At 54.6% G+C, this 22,699-nt stretch overlaps 6 protein-coding genes across 24 annotated transcripts; 3 read left to right on the top strand and 3 right to left on the bottom strand.

Annotated features, from left to right (window-relative positions):
* Positions 1-83: 83 nt before the first annotated feature.
* On the bottom strand, positions 84-2,061 carry H310_04417 (hypothetical protein). The gene has a single exon (XM_008868764.1). The coding sequence runs from the start codon at positions 2,051-2,053 to the stop codon at positions 176-178; it is 1,878 nt and encodes a 625-aa protein (XP_008866986.1). The 5' UTR covers positions 2,054-2,061; the 3' UTR covers positions 84-175.
* A 635-nt stretch (positions 2,062-2,696) lies between these two features.
* Positions 2,697-9,169, top strand: H310_04416 (hypothetical protein). Of its 11 annotated transcripts, XM_008868753.1 has the most exons (19): positions 2,795-3,192; positions 3,240-4,042; positions 4,090-4,300; positions 4,358-4,541; positions 4,603-4,767; positions 4,811-5,203; positions 5,341-5,460; positions 5,520-5,687; positions 5,736-5,904; positions 5,958-5,997; positions 6,050-6,410; positions 6,454-6,598; positions 6,653-6,688; positions 6,736-6,857; positions 6,927-6,970; positions 7,112-7,301; positions 7,357-7,532; positions 7,586-7,715; positions 7,954-9,169. In XM_008868753.1, the coding sequence occupies exons 1-19, from the start codon at positions 2,795-2,797 to the stop codon at positions 8,509-8,511; spliced, it is 4,413 nt and encodes a 1,470-aa protein (XP_008866975.1). In that variant the 3' UTR covers positions 8,512-9,169. The 11 variants fall into 11 exon arrangements, with proteins under 11 accessions (XP_008866979.1, XP_008866980.1, XP_008866976.1 ...); XM_008868757.1 differs by lacking the exon at positions 7,954-9,169 and having other exon boundaries at positions 2,697-3,192; positions 7,586-7,931; XM_008868758.1 differs by lacking the exon at positions 7,954-9,169 and having other exon boundaries at positions 2,697-3,192; positions 7,357-7,917.
* On the bottom strand, positions 7,967-12,623 carry H310_04415 (hypothetical protein). Of its 8 annotated transcripts, none has more exons than XM_008868747.1 (15): positions 12,130-12,623; positions 11,962-12,080; positions 11,614-11,908; positions 11,453-11,570; positions 11,222-11,401; positions 11,040-11,171; positions 10,881-10,939; positions 10,798-10,826; positions 10,365-10,751; positions 10,177-10,315; positions 9,936-10,127; positions 9,737-9,883; positions 9,569-9,682; positions 9,353-9,517; positions 7,967-9,306 (listed from the first exon to the last, which is right to left on the bottom strand). In XM_008868747.1, exons 1-15 carry the CDS (start codon positions 12,583-12,585, stop codon positions 9,052-9,054), a joined length of 2,787 nt encoding a protein of 928 aa, XP_008866969.1. In that variant the 5' UTR covers positions 12,586-12,623; the 3' UTR covers positions 7,967-9,051. The 8 variants fall into 8 exon arrangements, with proteins under 8 accessions (XP_008866969.1, XP_008866973.1, XP_008866974.1 ...); XM_008868751.1 differs by having other exon boundaries at positions 9,353-9,682; positions 9,936-10,057; positions 10,104-10,127; XM_008868752.1 differs by having other exon boundaries at positions 7,967-9,517; positions 9,936-10,057; positions 10,104-10,127.
* Positions 12,624-13,409: 786 nt separating this feature from the next.
* H310_04414 (alanine-tRNA ligase) lies at positions 13,410-17,210 on the top strand. The gene is made up of 9 exons (XM_008868744.1): positions 13,410-13,955; positions 14,023-14,659; positions 14,705-14,952; positions 15,000-15,261; positions 15,463-15,771; positions 15,934-16,104; positions 16,152-16,457; positions 16,519-16,653; positions 16,708-17,210. The coding sequence occupies exons 1-9, from the start codon at positions 13,438-13,440 to the stop codon at positions 17,026-17,028; spliced, it is 2,907 nt and encodes a 968-aa protein (XP_008866966.1). The 5' UTR covers positions 13,410-13,437; the 3' UTR covers positions 17,029-17,210.
* A 391-nt stretch (positions 17,211-17,601) lies between these two features.
* On the top strand, positions 17,602-18,685 carry H310_04413. 2 transcript variants are annotated; one of them, XM_008868743.1, is made up of 3 exons: positions 17,602-18,058; positions 18,150-18,215; positions 18,270-18,685. In XM_008868743.1, the coding sequence occupies exons 1-2, from the start codon at positions 17,626-17,628 to the stop codon at positions 18,206-18,208; spliced, it is 492 nt and encodes a 163-aa protein (XP_008866965.1). In that variant the 5' UTR covers positions 17,602-17,625; the 3' UTR covers positions 18,209-18,215; positions 18,270-18,685. The 2 variants fall into 2 exon arrangements, with proteins under 2 accessions (XP_008866965.1, XP_008866964.1); XM_008868742.1 differs by having other exon boundaries at positions 17,602-18,215.
* Positions 18,686-19,716: 1,031 nt separating this feature from the next.
* H310_04412 (hypothetical protein) lies at positions 19,717-20,072 on the bottom strand. The gene has a single exon (XM_008868741.1). It carries the CDS (start codon positions 20,007-20,009, stop codon positions 19,749-19,751), a length of 261 nt encoding a protein of 86 aa, XP_008866963.1. The 5' UTR covers positions 20,010-20,072; the 3' UTR covers positions 19,717-19,748.
* Positions 20,073-22,699: the final 2,627 nt, after the last annotated feature.

Here is a 22,699-nt window from a genome sequence, read left to right as displayed (position 1 = left end):
CTGCACGGTTCGCTCATGTTCCAAAGCACGATAATCTTTTACTCACACGACGTAGCAATAGAAGGGGGTTGTGCTCCGAGTAGTGGCCATGCAGACCGCTTTGTGCGGCCATCCCAACCCACAGGCACGAAAGAGCACGTCCATCTTTGGGTGGAGTTCGATGTTACATAGGTTACTATTTCTTGGCCTTGGCGGCCAGCGCCTTTTTCTTTTCTTCCAGCGCCTTAATTTTGTCCGATTTCTTCCCGAGGCCATGCTGCATCCGACCGTATAACCGCTTGGCCTTCTTGTTCATCATGTTGACCGCCATGTCGTGCAGTTCTTCTTGTTCGGCTTCACGTTTGGCTTTCTTGGATGGCTTGGTGCTAGTCGAAGCCGCCGCACGCTTCTTTGACGTCGAGTCATTGTCATCGTCGTCTTCGCTGTTGGCGTCTACGGCCTCGCCTTCCGCCTCCGCCTTCAAGCCTTGGACATAAGCATCTTCTTCGTCCTCGCTCTCCGCTTCGTCGGACGCAGCGTGGTCCGCTTCTTCGCCGACGGCCGTCGCATCCAACGCGCTCTTGAGCTTGTCCAACTGCTTACGGTAGTCGGGGACATATCCTTCGGCTGCATCGTCCACGAACGGCGACAAATGCGGCGGCAGCGACGCACCGGGCACGTACTTGGCAAGCGGTAGTAGCACTTGGTTGTTGACCGAGTCAAACACCCACTGAGGCTGGACGTATTCGCGGGTGAAGTATCGATGGCCTTGGTGCGGACGATCCATAATGTGATGCGTGATCAAGTCGCTCTTCTCCGAGTACGGCGACCCGGCGCCGTCCCATCCGACGACGCCGCCCTGCGCGCGGATCACAAACTCCAAGCATGCCGATGGAACTTCGCGCGAGAGGAAGAAGCGGAGGCCGCTAAAGAGCTTGGCCGAGTCGTCGCTGTCTGCTTTGTCCCCCACAAAGTCCTTCGTCAAGGTCGAGAAGGCGGTCGTGAGCGACTCGGTCATTTGGCCGTAGCTTGCTTCCGCTTCAGCGTCTTCGTCATCGGCATCTTCAGGTTGAACGTGGAGCGACTTGATGCGGGCTTCCGAGTCCTGTTGCTGTTTGGCGACTGCGTCCTCGTCCGTGTGGACAGCGTCGTCGTCGGCGGCGGCATCGCCGTTGGAAGCGTCAGCCGTGGCTTTTTTCTCCAGCTTCATCGCAGCGAGTTGAACACCGGCTGCATCGAGCTGCAGGTCGATCTTGGGCGGGTAGGCGACGCCGAGTTCCGTGTACAGTTGAAAGTGCACAAACTTGAGGAGCACTTGGTAGAATTCCAAAAACGTGAGCATTACACGCAAGTCGACGTGTTTGTCCATGGTTGGCGTAAACGTGTGCGGCACGAGCCACGTAATCGTCTGGCCCTTAATTTCGGCTTGGTAGTACAGCCCCTTGATGCTGACAAAGACCTTGGTCAGCGCCTGGCTCGCAGCGATGTAGTTCTGCCACTCGCGCACGAGCTGCAGGCAGTCGGTCGTCATTTTGCTCTGGATGCCTTTCACGGACGGCATGACGGCAAACAAGTGAACCAAGCACAACGCGTCGTCCAAGTCGGCGAGTGCGTCCTGGAAGCGCGGATATCGCTCCTTGACAATGTGATCCAACGGGTACGTTGGCTTGGCTTCGTTGATACGGCGGGCGTCCGAGATTTCCTTACGACCTAGAGCTTTCTTCAGCTTCTTCATGAACGTCTTCATGTCGCGAAACTTGTTGAGAATCGGTTCATGTGCCAAGTGCATGACGTCTTTGATGTAGTAGTACGTCGTGGCCTTGCCGCTTGCCTTCTTCTTCGGGTCACGCGGGTAGATGCCCTTGAGGATGCACAACCGACGAAAGTCCTTGAGCGTGATCTGGAGCTTTTTGATCGCCTGGCTACGCGTAATGTAGTTGGCCACGATCCCCTTCATTCCCTTCTTTTGCTCCTTGCCAAGCTTGACGAGGCGGCGCTTCGACCCATGCAGATCCGTCTGCTTGGTCTTGATGCTCTTCAGCTTCTTCTTTCCCTTCACGCGTTTCGTTCCCATCTTCGTCGATTCCAAAACTGACCGCACCAACCAAACGGGCAACCCACCAATGAACCCACCTCGACCAATCAAAACGCGTCGTGGGCACTCCGTCCACCAACCAATCGTCGCCATGCCCACTGTACGACCATTTGTACCATGATATCCTGTCTTGCTGAAACAGGTTCATGGTTGTATTATTATAGTGTAAGACCGTTGTCCTCGAAACCCAACGATCGGTAGAGTCAAACGAAGAGGGATAGGCTCTTGGACGTGTCTCCGACAGACGCAGTGATCAATTTTATTGTCTGCATTCGCGTGCTCGTTTTGAACGGGGCAGAGCCTGTGGAGTTGGTCGCCCCCTTGACGGTCCTCTGTTGCGTGGAGATGGTAGAGGTATGCACTACAGGCCTTGACACAATTTGACGTTGTTCTCATGAACGCTTCGAATGCAGTGACTCGTTGGGCGTACATAGAAGGCCTGGTGGTTAGCTATACCTGTGTGTGGAAGGAACGTCATTGTCAAACTAACAGTAAGAGACACTTTGGACCGACATCTCTCGTCGTATTGAAAGAATATATTGGAATTTGTATGAATTTTACTCCATGATATCCTGTTCCATTACACGCCACGACAGGGCTCACTTGGTTCAATTGCAAGTAGTGCGTATCGAATTTTAACTTGATTTGAGTATGTAATTTGCCGTTCGACTTGGTCCTGCACAATGGTTGGCTCGAATTTCACTTCAGCATTTTTAACCAATGGTATCGCAGAACAACGTGAAAGATCATCACACATTGAAGATGGCCGACACAACGGCGGCGGCGACGACGACGCCCGCGACGGATGAAGAGCCGACTGGACTGCTCTCGAAGGAGCTCATGGAAGAGTTGGGTGGGAACGAAGACGACTTGCTCACCGTGCGCAAGAAAAAAGTCAAAGGACAGGCCAAGCCACCAAGTGAGGAGGTGATGAAGGCGGCCACGAAGCTAAGCAACAGCAAGCGCAAAAAGCTCGCGCAGCTTGAAGCGCGCAAGGCCAAGGAGGCTCGTCGCGACGAAGTGTTTCAGTCGCTGGAGTCAAAGAAGCTGTCCCAGGAGCATCTGAATCTCATGTACTCCACCGCCCGCCTGGGCCACAAGGAGACTTTGAAAGAAAGGTGTGCACCACCCATTTGTATCGATCAGCTCATGGACATGTGCATAGGCTAAAACGCTCGATGAATCAAGAAAAGGCAGGCCTGACTCTCACAGATTCTGCACGCGAGGAGCTGTACCCGGACCTCGGTGAACGCAAGGGCGACGACGTTCCCGACTTAGGGCCCGTGGATAACTCCACGGGAGGTGTTGATGCGCCAGTGGTCAAATCGGCCGTGGTGCCGACATTGCGCAACGATGTCATCTCGCCCAGTGCAGATTCGACGTCGAAGAAAGCGAAAAAGAAGAAGGTCGTGCTCTCTACCGCGGCGGCGCCAGCAAAGTCGAGTCTTTTCAGTCCTGCTTCCGCCGAACTGCGAGCTCCTGCAGCACCTTCTACAGATGAGAACGACGCATCGTCCACCAAACCCGCCGTGATCGACGAGAAAGTATCGTCCGAGTCGGCCATGATGGCCAAGTTGCTAGCCCTGCGGGCCAAGAACGAAGCGAAGCGTCGGCTCAAGGCAGAGGGAGGAAATCCTGCGGCCCCCGTACGTGCCGTCGTCGACAAGTACGATGCCCTGCCCAAGTACACACCACAAGCCTTGCACTTGCACACGACGCACGAAATGCTGGCGCTGGCCAAGACGGTTGCGCCGCTCCAACTCCAGCAAAAGGTGGTTGTCCATCGGTTGGACGCGATTCAGCTGGGTCGCATGCAGTTGCCCGTGTGCAATGCGGAGCAGGAGATCATGGAAGCAATTCAAAACAATTCGGTGGTCATCTTGTGCGGCGAGACTGGGAGCGGCAAGACGACGCAGGTCCCGCAGTTCTTGTACGAAGCAGGGTATGGCACCGACGGCATGCACCCAGGTGCGTTTGGCTACGCGATACTCAGCCACCAAGTCGCATGGACGTAGGCATGATTGGTGTGACACAGCCACGGCGCGTCGCGGCGGTCAGCACCGCCCAGCGCGTCGCCACCGAGCTCAACGTCGACTTTGGCCAGCGCGGCGCGGTGGGGTACCAAATCCGCTACGACAACGAGCACGTCGGCGACGCCACTCGCATCAAGTTTATGACGGACGGGATCTTGCTCAAAGAAATCCAACAGGACTTTCTCTTGAAAAAGTTTGTGTCGCTAGAGAGCCCGCCGTCGACACACACGTCCGTGACCGCTTTTCGTAGGTACTCGATCATCTTGCTCGACGAAGCGCATGAGCGCAACGTGAACACAGACATCTTGATCGGGCTCTTGTCGCGCGTTGCGCCATTTCGTGCCCAAATGGCGATCGAAGAACGAGAGCACTTCGACTCGCTGTCTCTTGCCGACCAGGCCTCGGCGCCGCCCCCGATTCAACCACTCAAGCTGGTGCGCATCCAACGCCATGCCCGAAAACGCAATGGTGGCAGTGGTCATGACGGACGAGTAGGTCATTATGTCGGCAACGCTGCGCGTGGAAGATTTTACTCAAAACAAGACGTTGTTTCCGACCCCGCCGCCTGTGATCAAGGTCGAAGCGCGCCAGTACCCCGTCACCGTCCATTTCAACAAACACACGGAGTTGCACGACTACGTCCAGGCCGCGTACCAAAAGGTGCGTGAATGATATGGCAGGCGTGGATGTCTCAACGGTGTAGGTGGCAAAAATCCACCGCAGGTTGCCGGAGGGCGCGATCCTCGTGTTCTTGACTGGCCAGCGCGAGATTCTGCAGCTCGTGCGCCAGCTCCGACGCACGATGGGTTCGTCCCAGCGAAAGAAACTTGTCCAGGCATCGACCCATCGCCGCAACAGTGTGCAAAACGAGGCTTGGTACATCCGGGAGCATGACGACGATGACGACGAAGCCGACTTGGACGACGCGGATGTGTACGGGGACGAAGAAGAGGTCGACGACGACAAGAGTGACGATGGAGACCGCGACGGGGACTTGGACGGCGACGCCAACGCGATCGACGAAGCAGACGACTTGTTTCCTTTTGTCCATGTGCTGCCGCTGTATTCGATGCTAGCCAACGACGACCAAATGAAGGTACGGCCCAGTCACTCGCGGCACCGGCGTGGTGAATGCACACGTGGCGCACGTGGTGTGTGCCTTGTTGTACCATCGAATCGCGCGGTGGCGCCGCCTCCAACCTCCTGAAGCGGTCGTCTCAATGGGTTGTGTAGGTGTTTGAGGCGCCGCCGCCAAAACACCGCCTCGTTATTGTCGCCACCAACGTAGCCGAAACATCGCTGACAATTCCCGGCGTTCGCTACGTGGTCGATGCGGGGCGGACGAAAGAACGAGTGCGTGGTGGAGTGTGGCGCGCGTTGAAGGCGTCGATGGCTGACACTGCGTTGTGCAGGTGTTTGACCTCAAAAGCGGCATCTCTCAGTTTCAAGTCCAGTGGATCAGCAAAGCGAGTGCCGACCAGCGCGCCGGTCGTGCCGGACGGACAGGACCTGGCCATTGCTACCGCTTGTACTCGTCGGCCGTGTTTGACAATGAATTCAAAACGTTTTCTCCGCCGCAGGTAACGGCGTTGTGCGGGAGCCGAACGCCACGTTGTTTGTGGAGCTAGATCTTGTGCCAGCCCATTGAAGATGTTGTCCTGCAAATGAAAGCGATGGGGATCGAAAACATTCTCCAATTCCCGTTCCCGACGCCCCCGGAAGCGATCGCGTTGCACGCAGCCGTGACCACGCTGCTGCACTTGGGTGCACTCGACCGCACGACGAATTCCATTACAGGTGGGCACGACTCGTGGCACGGTCGGGCAATAAACTCTCGTTGTCGCTTTCAGGGCTGGGCAAAACGCTGGCTGGGTTCCCTGTGGCCCCCAGGTAAGCTGCTGCTGCCGCCGCCCGCTTGTCCGTTCGTGACAATGCCTGGTAGATTTGCCAAAATGTTGTTGTTGGCTCAACAAGTCGGGTGTTTGGAGTATGCGATTGCGGTCGTCGCGAGCCTCAGTGGGCAATCTCCTTTCATTTTGGAGCGGGAGCGGAAGGAGACGCAGAAATTTCAAAAGGAAGATGCCACAAACGACACGCTGCCGACTGACGCTTCGACCGCCGCCGACACGGAGACCCGAATCGACGCGTGGACAGAAGAGCTTCAAGAAGCGGAAGCGATGAAGCGCCACACGCAATGGATAGACAACGACAGCGACGTCCTGAGCATGCTTCGCGCCGCCGGAGCGTACGCGTACAGTGGCGGGTCGACCTCGTTCTGTGCTGAAAATCACTTGCACGAAAAGGTTGGTGCTCCATGCCCCGTGGTGTCGTTGAGCACGGGTCTAGATCATGGAACAAATGCTCAAACTGCGCGGCCAGCTCACCACGATTGTAAACAAGCTCGTGGGGGCCACCGCGCTGACACTGCGGCCCAACATGCCACCGCCGTCTGACGACGACCAGGACTTGCTGCGTCAGATCATTGCTGCAGGTTGGTTGTCGTCGATAGCGCAGAGTCGACGACGATGCATGCCGTTTTGAATAGGATTCGTCGACCAAGTCGCGCGGCGAGTGCCCGCAGGTACCGTCCGGCCGCGTCGACCGGATCACACGATTGATCGAGCCTAGGCACCATCACGAGTGGGTCCAAGATCGAGCGGAATTGTGCTTACATGTCTTGCAACGACGTTGTGACGGAGCCGCTGTATATTCACCCGCACTCGCATTTGTTCACGACCGACCCAAGCAAGGTTGATTGTCTTGGCACACCGCTTGATCGCTGTCATTGTTTGGCACGTCACGTGCGCTTTCCTGTGTAGCTACCGCCCTACGTTGTTTACACCAACGTCGTACGAACGTCCAGGTCGGTAGAGATTCGAATTCGACATGATTTTTGGACGAGTGAGCGTGCGCCGTGCGTCAGAGTCGGTCGGTGGTTGCGATGGTCGATCTTTTCTCGAGTGTCCCGCGCCGATATGGCTCACAGACCAGTGCCACCCCATAGAGCGTACATGAAGACTGTGACTGCGGTCGAGCCGGACTGGTTGTTTTCTGTGGCGGCCAACACGCCGTTGTGCGAGACATCCGATCCGTTGGCGGCGCCGCCGCCAAAATACAATGCTGCACTGGACCGCGTCGAGTGCTATGTGAAGCCCATGTACGGCAGTCACAAATGGGAGTTGCCTGCAGCGTTGGTACGTAGCTAGAGTTGGTTGAGGGTCTCGAATGCCCATGACGTGCCTGGGGTAGGTGGAATACCCCGACGGACCGGTCAAATTGCGATGGTTCGGTCGATTTTTGCTGGACGGACTCGTCGTCCCATCGCTAAAGCCATTCTTGGCCAACAAACTGCGCGAGCCGAGCTTGTCGCTTATCAAAAAGAAGTTTGATGTCAAGATCCAAGTGCTCGTGTCGGCCCTCGAACGGTTCGCACCGGCATCCCGTTGACAATCCCGAGTTCATTGTGTGTGTATCGTAGCGCCAAAGTCAGCTCTCGTAGAGCTCTCGTTGCGCAGTGGCAGCGCAACCCCAAGTTCTTGCACGACGAATTGCTGAGCTGGGTTCAAGACAACCACAAGGCAGCTCTGAAGGCGCAGTGGAAGGCCATTGTGACTCGTGAAGCTCTGTAGAATGGTGGCCTTGGCTATTCGAGTTTGTCGCGTTTCGCGAGTGCCGTAGGATGTGGCTTGCATTCGAGCTCGAGGCACCATGCATCGCCGGCCGGTGCATTTCCTGCTGGCAATACTATGGAAGAAACTATAGAATAATTCGGTCGTTTTCGCAAATATTTTGAACATGTATGGCGAAAAAGTGTTTCTAATAGTATTACTAGTAGTATTGGAGTAGATTGCCTTCTTTTCGACTGGGGACGTGCCGCCGACGACGATGCCGAAGAAGATGGTGTTCGTGACGGTGGGAACGACGTGCTTTGATGAGATGATCGCGGCTGTGGACACGGACGAAGTCCATGCGATTCTCAAGCAGAAGGGATATGACGAAATCCTGTTTCAGATTGGCCGTGGCACGCACGAACCGCGCGTTATTGCTAACGACACCTTCACCACATCGTTCTACCGGTTCAATCCAGCGTACAAGGACGACATCCGGCGGGCATCTCTCGTACTCAGTCATGCCGGCGCTGGATCCATCATGGACACCCTCGTCGAGCGCAAACACCTGATCGTGATTCCGAATACACAACTCATGGACAACCATCAGGAAGAGTTAGCGGGGGCGTTGGCGGAACGGCACCACTTGGTAGCGACGACGTGCAGTCTGCTTGCGTCCACGCTTGCCTCGGTGGACTTGAAGACACTCGTGCCATATCCAGAAGTTGACGAAGAAGCGTTTCCGTCGCTCGTCGACTGCATCGTCATGTCCGGTCGTTCGATCAAGCACGCATGACGACTCCAGCCTGATTTTTTATCAACGTACAGGAAACAAAAGGTCATGCCGCCAAAACCGACGTTTTGAGTGCAGGCTTGCGGCAGCTTCCTCGCTGCCGACAACTTTACGTGCGAGCGCGGTCACAAGTGCTTTCTGAACTCTTCTCGTTCCACCAGTTTTGGAATGACGCTTGGGCACACGACTTCATCCAATCCAGCTGATCGACATCTCCGTCCCCCATGGAATCTCTATCGACTACAATCTCTGCTGATGAGGTGTGCTGGAGATGGGAGCTGATTTCATGTAGCCTCATCTTGACCGTGGATTCCAAGCGGGACCAACAGTTTTTTTGAAAGGGTTGTGCTTGCAACGACGAGCGTCCAGATCCGTCGCGTCAGTCTCGTACTCTCGTGGGTGTCACACATCTGTGATGGTGTAGCTGGTCCGACTGGCGACGCCTCCATGCTTGCCACAGCCCAACCGTGCATCGGGCAACAGTTTGTTCCGTTCGCACCGATGGCTATTCATGCAAACCGGAGGTCGTGCAGTGAACAAAGATCATTCGTTTGAACTTTTTCCCTCCGCCTCGTCGTCGCTCTCTTCGTCGTCTTCGTCAAACACGAGCTGCTCGTTGCGCTTGAACGACGTCGACTTGGTGAGGTGGATCTGGGTTGCCATCATTCCCTTCAACGGACTGTTGTCGTAAAAGGTTTTCCATTTGGCAACTTCCTCTTGCGACGCGCTCAGTGCGGTCGAAAAGTGTGTCACGAGGCGCTGCAGCTCCTTGTTTTGGCTCAGCACTCGTTGCATTTCCTACATGTCGAGATTCAGCCAGTCGCAAGCAACTTCGAGGGCGTACGACGTCGCCCATGCCCCGTTGCTTGACGTGACAATCCAAAGCGTTTTTGAATTCATTCATCTCGTCCTGATACCGCTTTACGTCGGCTTTGGCCTCGGCTAGATCGATCTGAAGTTGCATGCGTTCAAACAACTGAGCTTCGACGTCGCCCACGCTCTGACCATGCTGTGCGCACCACGAAAGCCATTCATGGTCATTCAACTCTACACAACGTACTTTTAGCAGTCGACGCAATTCCTTGGATAGATCCGTCGCTTTCGACTTCAAATTGTTCCTTTCTTCCACAAGATTCATGCACAGAGCCTGCTGTGCCGCCAACTCGGCCCGCACCTACAGCAAAACCACGATGCCAGTAAGAAAGATGCCACGAGTGGGGCAACGTACGGTGCGGCAGTCTTCGTCCAATGCAGCCCATTTGGCCTCCATTTCGTGGTTGTGGGTCCTCACGACAGCGAGCTGAGATTCCAGTGCTTCGTTGGTCCTCTTCAGGTCTGCACAGGATTGCTGCAGGCGAAGGGCGGACTCTTCCATCTACATTCAATCGCACATGACAAGCCATGCCCGTCGACGGGTGGATTTGTACTCGTTTGCTTCGCTCGATCGCAGCGTTGGCGACCTTGAGCTCCCCACGCAACGACTCGACTTGCAATTGCAACGCCGTGTTGACCGCCACCTGGTCGTCGAGCTTTCGGTCGCGCACTTCCACTGCAATTGCCATCAAGTTGCGTTCATTTTGCGTGGCTTTGATTACAAGCGATTGCGACGCCAGCTGCCTCTACCATGTTCACCATGTTGTTGCATGCGATGAGCGCCTTTGTCCAAACCTTGAGTTCGAAGACTTCGTCGGTCGTTGCAATGGTCTTGATCCCTGGGGTCTTGACGTCCAAATCACCTGGAACATCGTCGTTCGAACCAAGTGAGTCCGAGTCGGTCTTGCTGGTGAGCACGGCAGGCAGGCGAAGGCTACAAAGTTCGTTCCGCCAACACATCTCCACCGAGAAATGACGCTCACCTCGCCTTGTCGACGACGTTGCCGAAGTAAGTCGCTTCCGCTCGTCGAGCAGATTCGTGTGCTTCGTTCGACGCCAACCGTTGCGCTCGAAACGATCGCAGGGTCGATGCAATGATATCTCGCGTCGAGGCGCTTTGAGCAGTCAGATGCAATGTTGAGAGCATGCCGGGGCGGATCCCAACGTTTGACAAAAGTCCTGCGGTGTCCTCCGTCACGACGCCGACGGCATCCCCCGACGGCCGAAAGCGCAGCACGAATCGCGTCGAGTCTTCAGGGTCCAAGTACACATGCAACTGATCGTCGTACGGAGCATCGACGACCGTATCAAAATCGTCTTCTGTAATTTGAATCACGACCACGTGATTCGTGTCCACTTTCAGTTGAAAGCTACAACACAAAAATTGAATTGGTGCGTTGCATGCAATGGACGTGCCTGACGAGCTCCGAGTTTGCCAGTGTTGCCTAGTTGCCACACGTGCTATGACGTCCCATGCTCGACAACTACCCAACAAGTACCGAGAACGAAGCGGACCCTGCTTCCACCATCATGCGGGTCGTGTCTTGAACGGACGGATCTGCATCAGCATGGAGAGTAAAGGACGCCGCATGAAGCTCATGTACACCCATCCGTTGGTTTCGCACGGAAACCACAGGGGCATGGGGTCGTCTTCGTACCAACGACAAGTGGTTGATCGAGTTGGACGAGTTTCACGGGGGACATGGACCCAAGGCGACTGATGCAGCACGACAGCCCAATCGTAGCTCCAACGTCGTCAATCGATGGCATGTACGTGCGGTGGGTAGCTCCTACGTCCTTCCAACGTGATGCAAAAGTCGCACGAACGAGGTATCTCTACCTTGCAGCAACAACCATTCGTTCGTCGCGGGCAAGATGCGGAACCACTGGCAATGGACTTCACCGTCTTCGACGCCCATGGCCTTTCCAGTCGACACGAGGTGGAGACCAGACGTGTGGAACGCATTCGTGTGTTCTCGGAATGCAATCGAAGCGCCATGGAGCCATTGCGTCCACTCGTCTGGAGGGAATTGCACGGTTTAGATGGATTTTAGTGCGGTACATGGTCGACCTTTTTCGTCGGGGGTTTTTTTCCCACCCATAAACTTGAGCAGATTCGTGCTGGACGTCACGACTTTGTCGAGCGTGATCGAATCTTGCCAATTTTTGAACTTTTGTTGGAATTTCTCCTAATTGTGGATGTGAATGGGAAACTCCTGCACGCTTCCTTACATTGTTGGTGGTGACAGTGCCGGGGGGCGTCCGGCCGCCTGGCTGTTGTTGCTGGTGCTGAGGTGCTGGTGGCGTGGCAGTCCATCCCACTGACGTTGTCGAGAGTGTTCCCACGGTGGTCGTGGTGGCCGGGGAAGGCGGAGACGACGACGTCGACGTCGAGTTGGTTGTGACAGCGTGAACTCGTGGGGAAGTCAGGATCGTTGCCTTGGTTATGTCCACGGCAGTCAGGGATGCCCGCTTTGGTCGCATGTCAAGGATTTGCCCAAATTTCCCCCATCGCCCAACGCTTCCACTGAGCGTTCATGGCGTGTCAGTGCCAGGCGGAAATGTGTTTCTTGTACGTACTTAGTTGGAGTGCAGGGTTGTGATGGGTCCGTCGACAGAGTGTGCTCACTTCCACGGCGACCGGGAACGCTAGGTGGGGCAATTGGAAAGAACTCGGGAACGTACACCTTGGGCAGCACCTAATGCAGGAGCCTCATGTCATTAGTCTTGTACCGTCCATGTACGCACCGTCAGCACAAGCGGGAAGTTGGCGTTTTTCGCTTCAAGAACGACATGCTGAAATGGAAGCACGGTGCAGTCGACGTCGTTAAGGGATAGGACGAGGTCACCAATGTGCACGTTTCCACTGAGCTCGGCTTGGCCTTTCCCTCCATCAGCCGTCGTGCGAAACGATTTCACGAGCGCACCGAGATGAGGAAACGTGCGCGAGCACAGATCCAAGTACAATGGACCGCGCGATTCGTACACAACTCTCTTCACCACCGACTGCATTTCTTCGAGGCGGTCCGCGCGTGTATGGGTGACTCGTATTGACAGCTCCTTGACGTCCAAATCCGATGTTGCTTGAGGCGTGACGCTATCATCGTCTCCACCAGGACCATCGATCTCGTCGTCGTGAGACTTGGCCGTCGAGAACTGGTCGATTCGATCGTCATGATCGAGCTCGGGGACCTCCTTGTCCATGGCGGCACCGCAAGATACAATCGCCAAGTGGCGTTCGGCGCTCAAGTTATTTTTGGAGTTTTCATGTCCGGATAGGATCAATTTATCCGTATCTACTAATTTTTTATGTGCATACAAATTTATAGTCCCTGCATGGAATTCTTTTATTTCTAGCCGTTAGGATCGATCGAGGGAGGGGTATCGATCGACACACAACAGTGCGACGCTCGGGCTGGCGACGGTAGTATCGCTCGAGCAATCCTGAGGGGCTCCTCCATTCAGAGGATGCTGATGTTGAGATCTTGCAGGCAGCGCCGACTTTACGTGGCTGCAAACGTCCTGCGATGGCCCTGTGGAATCTCCAGATACTTAGTATGCATCCGCAACTACAAACAATAGGCGTGTGAGACAAGCACAGTTTGCCAGCAAACATCTAATGCTCATATTTGTACGTGCATGGGGAGGTCGATTGGGGCGCGAATAAGGCTCGCGTTCGATGATGAGGACATGGCATGGCCACAAGTGTGAAACGCGTCGAATCACATGTGACAAATTCAGGCAAGTGCTGGGAAGAGCATGTGCGCTCATTTGCTGACGCTGCGATCCCAGCGCGCGGATATCGTTCCAACAAGACCATCCGTCGCGCACCATGCCAACGTTGGCTCATGGCGATGTCCCTTCCCTGGCCGAGTTCAAAATCTCGTGGTGGACATCCACATGTGCTTGAAGTTTCGCGTCGCAATTTAATATCTTGGATTTAGTATGGCTGTGGATTTGAAGCAGGATTCCGGATAATTGTATCCGGCATTTCTTGTGTTCCTTAGCTGGATGCCCTTCAAAATCGCATTTTTTGTGTGGTGCAGTCCGTCCAACATGGAAGACTTGCAGAAGAGAGTGGCCGCGCTGGAACACGGCACGGAATGGCCTGCCGAGCGCATCCGACAGACGTTCGTGGACTTCTTCGTAAACCATCCGTCGCTGCCCCACGTCGAGTACAAGTCGTGCCCGGTCGTTCCGTTGGACGACCCGACGTTGCTCTTCATCAACGCCGGGATGAACCAATTCAAGCCCATTTTCCTCGGGCAAGTCGACCCTTCCCACCCCATGTCCAAGCTCACCCGTGCCGTGAACTCACAAAAGTGCATTCGCGCCGGCGGCAAGCACAACGACTTGGACGATGTTGGCAAGGACGTATATCACCATACGTTCTTTGAAATGTTGGGAAACTGGAGTTTCGGCAACTACTTTAAGGAAGGTGCGATCGACCTCAGCTGGACGTTGTTGACTAAAGTGTACGGGTTGGAACCGGAGCGCTTGTACGTCACGTACTTTGGCGGCGACGCCAAGCAAAACCTCCCTGCAGACGAAGAGACCAAAAAGTTGTGGCTCAAGTACGTTGCGCGCACTTGTATCATCTTCCTTTCGGTCCATTGCCTCATACGTCGACTCCTCTCGTAGGTACGTCCCCGAATCGCGCTTGTTGCCGTTTGGGTGCAAGGACAACTTTTGGGAAATGGGCGACCAAGGTCCGTGCGGCCCTTGCACGGAAATCCACTACGATCGCATCGGTGGCCGCGACGCGTCTGCCCGCGTGAACGCGGACTTTCCCGACGTGATTGAAATCTGGAACAACGTGTTTATCCAGTTCAACCGTGAGCCCGATGGATCGCTCGTTGTGCTGCCGAGCCAGCACGTCGACACGGGCATGGGGTTCGAGCGCTTGGCGTCCATCTTGCAAGGCAAGATGTCCAACTACGACACGGATGTGTTTATGCCACTGTTTGCGTCGATTCAATCGCTGTGCGGAGCCACGGAACCATACACGGGCAAGCTTGGCGATGAAGACCCGACGCTCAAGGACATGGCGTATCGCGTGGTAGCTGACCACATTCGCACACTGACGTTTGCGATTTCGGATGGCGCCGTGCCTTCTAGCGATGGCCGTGGGTACGTCCTTCGCCGTATCTTGCGTCGCGCCGTGCGGTATGGAGAACAATTCCTCGGCGCCCCTCGAGGCTTTTTGTCCAAGTTGGTGCCCAAGGTTGTCGAAATGATGGGCGCTGCGTTCCCTGAGTTGGTGACCAAGCAATCTCAGGTGCGTCTTTGTGGTCTGCAGGATGGATGGTAAGCATGGCTGTAGGTGATTGAAGTGATCTTGGACGAAGAAGAGAGCTTTGGCCGGACGTTGAACAAGGGGTTGGACCGATTCAAGAAGATTGCTGCTGCGTTGAAGGCGGAGAAGAAGACAGTCGTGCCTGGCGAAGACGCGTTCTTCTTGTATGATTCAATGGGGTTCCCGTTGGATTTGACGCAGCTCATGGCGGAAGAGCAAGGCTTGGTCGTTGACGTGGCTGGCTACGATTTGGCCATGAAGATTCAAAAGGAAAAGTACGTCGACGCGCTGCTGTCGGCGCACCTCACACGCGTGCTTGTAGCTCGGGCAAGAAGGCCGGCGTCGCTGGCGTGCGCCCCCTCGTGCTGGAATCGGCGGAAACGGCCCACTTGGCCGCCCAACACATTGCTCCGACCCACGACGACGCCAAGTACATCCAAAAGCACGTGTCGGCCAAGGTCGTTGCAATCTTCACGACGACTGCGACCGCGTCGACATTTGTCCAATCCACCGCGGCCCATGAACATGCGGCGATCGGAGTCATCCTGGACACGACCAGCTTTTATGCTCAGTCCGGTGGTCAGGTACATCACGTGGATCTGTTTGTGGATGGCACTTCTTGCTGCAGCGATCGTGTGTCCTGTGTGCGTTGACCTGAGGCTCATGGGGCCTTGGACAACTGAGGAATCGTTTCTCTTGTTGGAAGGCCACCATTGTCGCGGTCGGCCATTGTAGCCGGGCGTTTAGGCCCTGGGGTGGTGGCTCATTCGGAATGTATTGAACAGATTTACGACACGGGTGTAATCAAGAACGGCATGACGCATTTCAACGTGCACGCGGCCGAGTCGTACGCTGGGTATGTCCTCCACGTGGGTCCGCTGACCAAGGGCACGCTCCACGTCGGTGACGAAGTCCAAGTCGAAGTCGACTACCAGCGCCGCAACAAGATCGCTCCCAATCACACGATGACGCACGTGCTCAACTACGCGCTTCGCCATGTCCTTGGGACGACAGTCGACCAACGTGGGTCGCTCGTCGACGACGCCCGCCTTCGATTCGATTTCACCACCAACAAGCCGCTCAAGCCGGATCAAGTACGTGCCGATATCAAAACCCGTGCATTTCATTTCTGGCCTTGCTCCTCCGTCGAGCGGCGGGGTGCATCCAGACGATGGCACGTTTACGTTGGCTTGGTTTCTCCGTGCTGTTTGTCGTGGAAGGACGTGCGCTGACGCTATCTCGTGCCTTGGGCGTAGATCGCGGCGGTCGAAGCGATTTGCAAGGACGTGATTGCGCAAGAGCTGCCCGTGTACGTGGAATCGGCGCCGCAAGCGCATGCCAAGCGCATCCAAGGGTTGCGTGCGGTGTTTGGGGAAACGTACCCCGAGCACGTCCGCGTCGTGTCGATTGGTGCCGCCATCCCATCGGTCTGTCCGCTTCCGCACGCGAGGACTCATCTTTGCGACGTTGGTAGATGTTGGCGGATCCTGAAAACGCCGCGTGGAAGCAATACAGCGTCGAGTTTTGCGGTGGGACCCACCTGACCAACACGAAGGAAGCGGTGTCGTTTGCGTTGTTTGAAGAAGGCGCGGTCGCCAAGGGCATTCGGCGTATGAGTGCGTACACGGGGGAGGCCGCCAAGGAAGCCGATGCGCGTGCCAACGGGCTCAAGAAACAACTCGACGACTTGGCCACGCTCCCTGTCGCGGAGATTGTCACGTCTGTCGCGGCATTTCGACCGGTGCTTGACACAGCGCTCATCTCGCTTCCTCGCAAGGAGGTATGGGATCGCATCTCTTGCGGTGGCTCCCATCGAACCAACCACGTGACAATTTGTCCAGGCCCTGAAACAACAATTGAACGACTTGATTGAGAAGATTAAGGCGTGGCAAAAGGAAGAAGCCGCCGCCCGCGCGGCCGCGGGGGTCGCCAATGTGAAGGCGTTGGTGGCCGCGGCCAAGGCCAGCGGTGAAGAGGTACGTTCGCCAAACAATCGTTGAATGCGTTTGACGGTGGTGGTCGGTGTCCAGTTCGTCGTGCTCTCGTTGGACGTCGGCGCCGAAGCCAAGTTGGGCCGTGAATTGCTCGATGCTGCCGTCGAAGTGTACCCCGACGGAAGCTTCTTCATCTTCAGCGTCGACGCGGATCGCACCAAGACGGCCGGGTTTGCCCAGGTCAGTGCCAAGCATCATGCCGCCAAGGGGCTCGACGCGAAGAACTGGGTGAATGGTGCAATGGCGTCACTTGGAGGGAAAGGCGGCGGAAAGGACCCCCTCACTGCTACCGGCCAAGCCAAAACGGTCGTCGGCCTCGAGCAAGCGATCGCCGCCGCCAAGGCGTTTGTGCATTAAGCAAGTGGATTCAATGGACAACTCTCTTCTATCTTCTAGTCAACTTGGTGGTGGCAATGGACAGGAAGGATGGGATTGTCGAGCCTGCGCGTGTGTGTGCAGAGCTACATGCAAACCAAACACATGCGTCGTGTCCCGCACCGATGCACGAGGATGCTAACCATATATTTTAATTTTTTATTACCAGAGATAATAGATGAATTTTATAAATACTAGAAGATACATGCATGGCCACGAAACATGTACAACAATGTCGAAGCTTTAAGCGGAACTTACGAATCCACTGTGACGCAGGAAAAACCGTCCCTTAGCCTGGTATGATCACTCCCCATCGATGCTTTCCACGGAGCGAGCGAGCGGCGCGCTTTGGTGGACATGTTGCCGTTTCAAACTACTTGGATAAAGTGTAGTATACTTGCACGCAATTTATTTCAAATATGTATACTAGTAGTTCTTTTTATATTTCTATTAAAATACGTGTCAATGGCGCCATCAGTGGCATACAAAAATCAAGTATTAATATACCCGAATCGAGAATTCCAATTTAGCCAATCCGATGCAAGTAGTGAACCAGCGCAACTTTGGAGATTGATCAGAATGGCGGGAACTCGAGCGGGCGGCAGTGGCGGGTTGCGCGAGCGGTGGACATCGCAGGGGCGGGACGTGATGTTAATGTCCCCGCAAGGTCTGAAGGAGGGACTCAAGCGACGGTGCATGGAGCACGTCAAGAAGAATCGCAAGCGCATCCTCAAGAATTTACGACAGCATACGTCGGATGTCACGTCAGAAGTGATGGACGTGTCCGAGTCGATTTGCCTCGAAGACTTGAGGCTTCGCGGCGAACTTACCCACGACGACTACTTGGACGTGTTGACGAGCTTGGAGAGTGCGTTACACGAGGAAATGCGCCTCGAGGAGCTGGAACTAGCAGAGGAACTGCTCGAGGCCGAGGAAGCGTGGATTGCGGATTTCGAAGCGTTGGATTTGCATCAAGGTTGCTATGGATCCGAGTTCATCCTGTGTCCTTTGTGTAAGAAGCATGGAATTGATGTGTCGACGAACGAGCACGAGATCACGATTCTCGAATGCGTTTGTGGGCTGTACCTCCCACTTCCGCTTAGCCATGGCCCCAAGACTCCGTTGGCACGGTTCCAAGATGCCATGTCAAATGCCTTTGTAGCTCATGAGTTCGTATATCCTCCTTCTATCGCATGCAGCATGCTCAAGATGACTTGGCCTAGGTGCATGTGCGACGAAGTCCCAAACTTCCACATGAGCACCACATCCGTAGCAACACAACTCTTCCTCGATTGCAACTGCTGTGGCAGCTTCATTCAAGTTATTTAATTCAAGACTAACAGCACCATGGACCATTCACCCACCCCACGTCGTGCCCCCAAGTCGCTGGCACTCGGAACATTCTGAGGGACAGGTTGTACCTTTACTGACTCATTTGGCCGTAAGAGATCACTTGTTCCTCTGATGTCGCTGTGCTTCCTACCTCAAGCATTCCCAAAGGATCCCAACACCATGTCGTGCGCATAGCAGTGATGCATACCGTCACTCATTGACATGACGACATCGTGCACAACGCAGACAACCGAACCAAACAGCATCTGAGACGTATGGTACTCGAACAATGACCGGTGGGATGTGCACATGACAACCAAGGAGTGAGAAATGGGAGTGCCGCACGTACGTAGTGAAGCCCCCGCGGTATGGATGATGCTGAAGCTGCTGCGTCCATATTTTCACGCGTTGATCTGCAGTTTGTTGGGCAACCGCAGATGTTCCACAGCGCTGGAAACGGCAATCACCGATCGACCGCGCGCCGCGTCCTATCGAACGTCCACTTGCCACACGTTGAGGAGCCGTACCAACGTGAGAATCACGAGCTTTTGCTGGGTCCTACGCCCAGCGTGCGGACATCAGAGGCTCAGAGGCCTCACACCGTGCACATGCACATCATCCCCCCTGGAAGGGAACGTCCGCTGTCGGTGCTGCGCCTTCCGATGGATCAGGATCGGTTGTGGTTCTTGTGAAGTGACTGCTGCTGCGGTGTCGGTCCCATGACTTCGTTCATCACCGGGTCAACCAACGATTGAAACCCGTCGTCTGTCCTTCAGCGAAACCCGATGGGTTCGGCGGCGGCGTTCCAACTCTCCTACGCCGCATATGGCGCCGGGTTCGCAAAGCACCGCGACGTTGGAGTTCCAAGTGGTTCACGGCATCGCGTCGTTCATCGTGCCGCCTGCGCCACAAAGACCGTCCACAGCACCAGCAAAATCACGCGGCTCGAGGATATCTTGAATGTGGTCGCGGAGACGGCTCTGCTTGTGGCACGTCCCGTCGAGCATGAAGTGAATGTAGAACCGCTCTGCACAGATTCGACAACGCTTGACGAATTCTTTGTTTTCGATCATGCGGGCGGGATTTGCAAAGCACGCGGCATGGATGTACCCTGCACGACAACTTACGATCGTGTAGTCACAACGTCCAAGTGGAAGTGTCTCAGTTGCCTCGAGGAAACCATTCGACATGACAGAACGAGATTCTTGACATCCATCAGTCGGTCGCGGTGTCGCCTAGGTCTAGTCTTGGCAACGCTGGAGTCATGATGTACGCACGCGCCGCGCTTCATGGCCCACGCCTGGCCACTTCTAGCCACAGCCCATAGCTCCGTTGAGATCGACAGTTAAATAAGATTGATTCCACGCCGCTTATATGCTCTCTAGCGTGTACCATTCGGACTCCAGGTACTCGTCGACGTCGCTCATCCAGTCGCACTGGTCGTAGTCGGCGCCGGACTGCCGCAGCATGTCTGCGATGGCATCGACGAACTCTTGAGCCTCTTGGGGGGTGACTGGTGGGGCCACAGTGCACGAATTGTCGCGCGCGTCGTCAAGGTCCCACAGCTGGCGCATCACCTTTTCAAGCACGGTCGCCATGGCAGCGGTACCAGGTTGTCGCAGCGGAGGCATGTTGGACAATGCCGAGCCACCATCGATCGATCCACGCGATGTCGCGTTGCGCGGACAATGACGTGACTCAATTAAGTACGAAGTCCAGGTACCCCGGGTGTACATGATTCAACTTGATTGGCTGGAGCCGAATTTTAACTCTGTATTATAGCGAATGAAATCACCTCAACCCGGAAGATATACGCAACCCCCATTCTGGTCGGCTGCCACAGGAAATAATTGAGGTCGCGCATGCGAGTGGGAGTACACACGTCATGGCAGACAGTGTCTGGGGCATGCAAGCGAAAGCAGCAATAGACCACGAATGGCTGGTACGATAAGTCGTTGCGCATGTGCTGACCCCGACTTGGACCATTCAATCCGTCGAAATGCCTGCATGGGCCGTTCACGTTGGCGTCCTTACATTTGAATCGATGGAGTGCGAATAAGTGTGTGTCCTTACGCCTAGTCTGGCCAAACAACCAAAGCCCCTACACTTGAATCCATCGCACGTTGCGACCGCCACCGTCGAATTCGCAGCGAACCAGTGCCATCTGTACGGTCGACTTGATAAAAACTTGAAAAAGTGGTACCAGTACTCGAATAATATTGAGCAGTATCTGATTAGCGATGTCGTTTAGGCGAAAATACTAACAATAAGATTTAACGCAGTGATTGGATAAATACCCATTGAATTTTAACGCAATGTGATTGGTCGATTCGAAAATCCCTCGCAGTTTGAACTTTGATGCCAACACCAGTCCTCCCGCATTAGGTCCAGCGGCGATATTGCAACGACATTCGCATAATGCTGACGAGAGCTTATGAGAACTCGACGCTCTCTGTAAGTTCTATTTGCGCTTTAGAAGGGATACCTCGTTCACAATGGCTGAAGTGGCTCAGTAAAGAAGACCCAGCGCAATAAGCAACGCCCCAACCTTGGAGGCCAAGGTAGACCCGTCATGATGGAATTTACTGACGACTTGGTACATTCCATGTGATCTGTACGAGATGAGAGCCACCACCTCACCATGGCTCACATGGTCACGTGGATAAAGACCCACCAACCAACCTGAGTCGACCAGTATTTAGGCGAGAAGGCGTCAGCAGGCACTGGCTACACTGGACTCCTCGGCTTGTGCCAACGCTTTGCTCACCGTCATGGATTTGCTCAGTGAGTTCTTTGCTTCTCCAAATTAAAGCAAACTGCTGTCTGAGAAAAAGGAAATGTTTGCCTCAACATTATGGCCCAAGCATAGCAACGTCCCATTGCGCGACATCGTTTATGTTGACGATACGGCAGTGTATTACAACACACCACAACACCGTAATTGGTATAAGATTGGCGTCGGCGCTAACAGTGACTCCTCGGAAAAGCATTCCGACCGTATGACGGCGGTGTTGGCCAGATGTGCTGATGGTTTGTGATAATACTGTAAACTTGATGTAATTCGTTTTGTAGGAACTAAACTGCCAATCCTCTTTCTTGTGCGTGCGGTGATCAGTTGCCAATTTGAAACCGAAGAGCTGTCTAACTATCCTACGGGTCACGCCTATGCCGTTCAAGAAACGACGTGGATGGACGAGGACTTGTTGTTCTACCTGAGGGAGCTACTTAAAGTCGAGCTTGTCGGCCCAAGGACGCTGCTGGTTGATAACTTGTCAGCCCATGCCGTCCGTCCCAGCACGACAGGTCGCGGACGACGAGTTGTACTCGTTTCTGGAGCCTCTGCCAGCAAACACGGCGGGTGTTTGTCAATCACTTGATGTCGGGGTGACTTGTCCTCTGAAGACGAAGATGCGTGCGTTATGGCTGCGTGACGTGCCCGTGATTTATGCTGCGAAAAAGCGAATGAAAATGATCGAACGTAGCATCATGGCGTGGGAATCGATAAGCGAAGAAACGATCAGGAAGTCGTTTATGAAAGCCTTGCCAACCGTGGCGTCCGAACGTATCGAGTCATGAGTTCAGCTAGTGTGAAACACATACATGGATTATTGCAATTTTATCTATTGTCTTACTACTGCCGTCCATTTGAAAGCACCGTTTGGATCATGTGCATTGACGTGTCGGCCAGCGCTACTTTGAGCTTCCCAACACTTCAGCAACACTCGAGCTTTTTAATGTAAGGCTGGCGTTGTCGTCTATCCCGACCAGAAAATGACGATGGCGCTGACGAAGATACATGAGTGGCACGACAGGAGACCGAAAGTAGTTCAACTCGTCGCAATTCTTTGTGTCGTTTCTTCTCGTACAAGATATCACTGTCACCCAGAACGACCTGGCGCGAAGGCGCTTCGGCTTCTGGTTAGTGTCAAGGACGTCACTTGCCGAAATCAATGCTGCGTTTGCATGCAGTGGTGTGCATGAGCCGGCACCTTCAAGGGGTTGCCAACGTGCTTTTGAGCATAGTGTTGACCCGTTGTACTTTCAAGACGGAAGGGTCGATGGTTTTGGACTATGGAAACAGATCGACCTATGTCCGATAAAGTAGCGATGCCCATCGTACTTAAACCGTACGGCCTCCTCGTCCTAAAGTCCGAGTAATTTTCGGCCGAATCGAGGACTTTTGCGTTGGTGCACCACCCGCCAATAGACGGGCACTCCTTTAGTATTGTCCCCGCAAATAATTTTAAATGTTTGTGCATGTTCGAAATTCAAAGCAAATTAATAGGATCTATTGATTGCAATAACAAGTCCCTTAAAGTAC

This window comes from Aphanomyces invadans (assembly GCF_000520115.1).
Source record: "Aphanomyces invadans strain NJM9701 unplaced genomic scaffold supercont1.7, whole genome shotgun sequence".
In the NCBI taxonomy this organism is placed as follows: Eukaryota; Oomycota; class Saprolegniomycetes; order Saprolegniales; family Verrucalvaceae; genus Aphanomyces; species Aphanomyces invadans.
The sequence above is the reverse complement of the archived record's forward strand: the minus strand, read 5'-3'. Positions and strand labels throughout refer to the sequence as shown.

Coding starts and splice junctions, on each gene's coding strand:
- H310_04417 (XM_008868764.1), bottom strand. CDS start 2,053: ATGGGAACGAAACGCGTGAAGGGAAAGAAGAAGCTGAAGAGCATCAAG.
- H310_04416 (XM_008868753.1), top strand. CDS start 2,795: ATGGTATCGCAGAACAACGTGAAAGATCATCACACATTGAAGATGGCC. Junction 6,411..6,453: donor AAAATCACTTGCACGAAAAG/GTTGGTGCTCCA, acceptor GCACGGGTCTAG/ATCATGGAACAAATGCTCAA. Junction 7,716..7,953: donor AGGCGCAGTGGAAGGCCATT/GTGACTCGTGAA, acceptor GTATTGGAGTAG/ATTGCCTTCTTTTCGACTGG.
- H310_04415 (XM_008868745.1), bottom strand. CDS start 12,585: ATGGACAAGGAGGTCCCCGAGCTCGATCATGACGATCGAATCGACCAG. Junction 10,316..10,364: donor AACGTCGTCGACAAGGCGAG/GTGAGCGTCATT, acceptor CGAACTTTGTAG/CCTTCGCCTGCCTGCCGTGC. Junction 9,683..9,736: donor TGGACGAAGACTGCCGCACC/GTACGTTGCCCC, acceptor GTTTTGCTGTAG/GTGCGGGCCGAGTTGGCGGC.
- H310_04414 (XM_008868744.1), top strand. CDS start 13,438: ATGGAAGACTTGCAGAAGAGAGTGGCCGCGCTGGAACACGGCACGGAA. Junction 13,956..14,022: donor ACCAAAAAGTTGTGGCTCAA/GTACGTTGCGCG, acceptor CTCCTCTCGTAG/GTACGTCCCCGAATCGCGCT. Junction 14,953..14,999: donor ATGAAGATTCAAAAGGAAAA/GTACGTCGACGC, acceptor GCGTGCTTGTAG/CTCGGGCAAGAAGGCCGGCG.
- H310_04413 (XM_008868742.1), top strand. CDS start 17,626: ATGGCGGGAACTCGAGCGGGCGGCAGTGGCGGGTTGCGCGAGCGGTGG. Junction 18,216..18,269: donor AATGCCTTTGTAGCTCATGA/GTTCGTATATCC, acceptor GACTTGGCCTAG/GTGCATGTGCGACGAAGTCC.
- H310_04412 (XM_008868741.1), bottom strand. CDS start 20,009: ATGCCTCCGCTGCGACAACCTGGTACCGCTGCCATGGCGACCGTGCTT.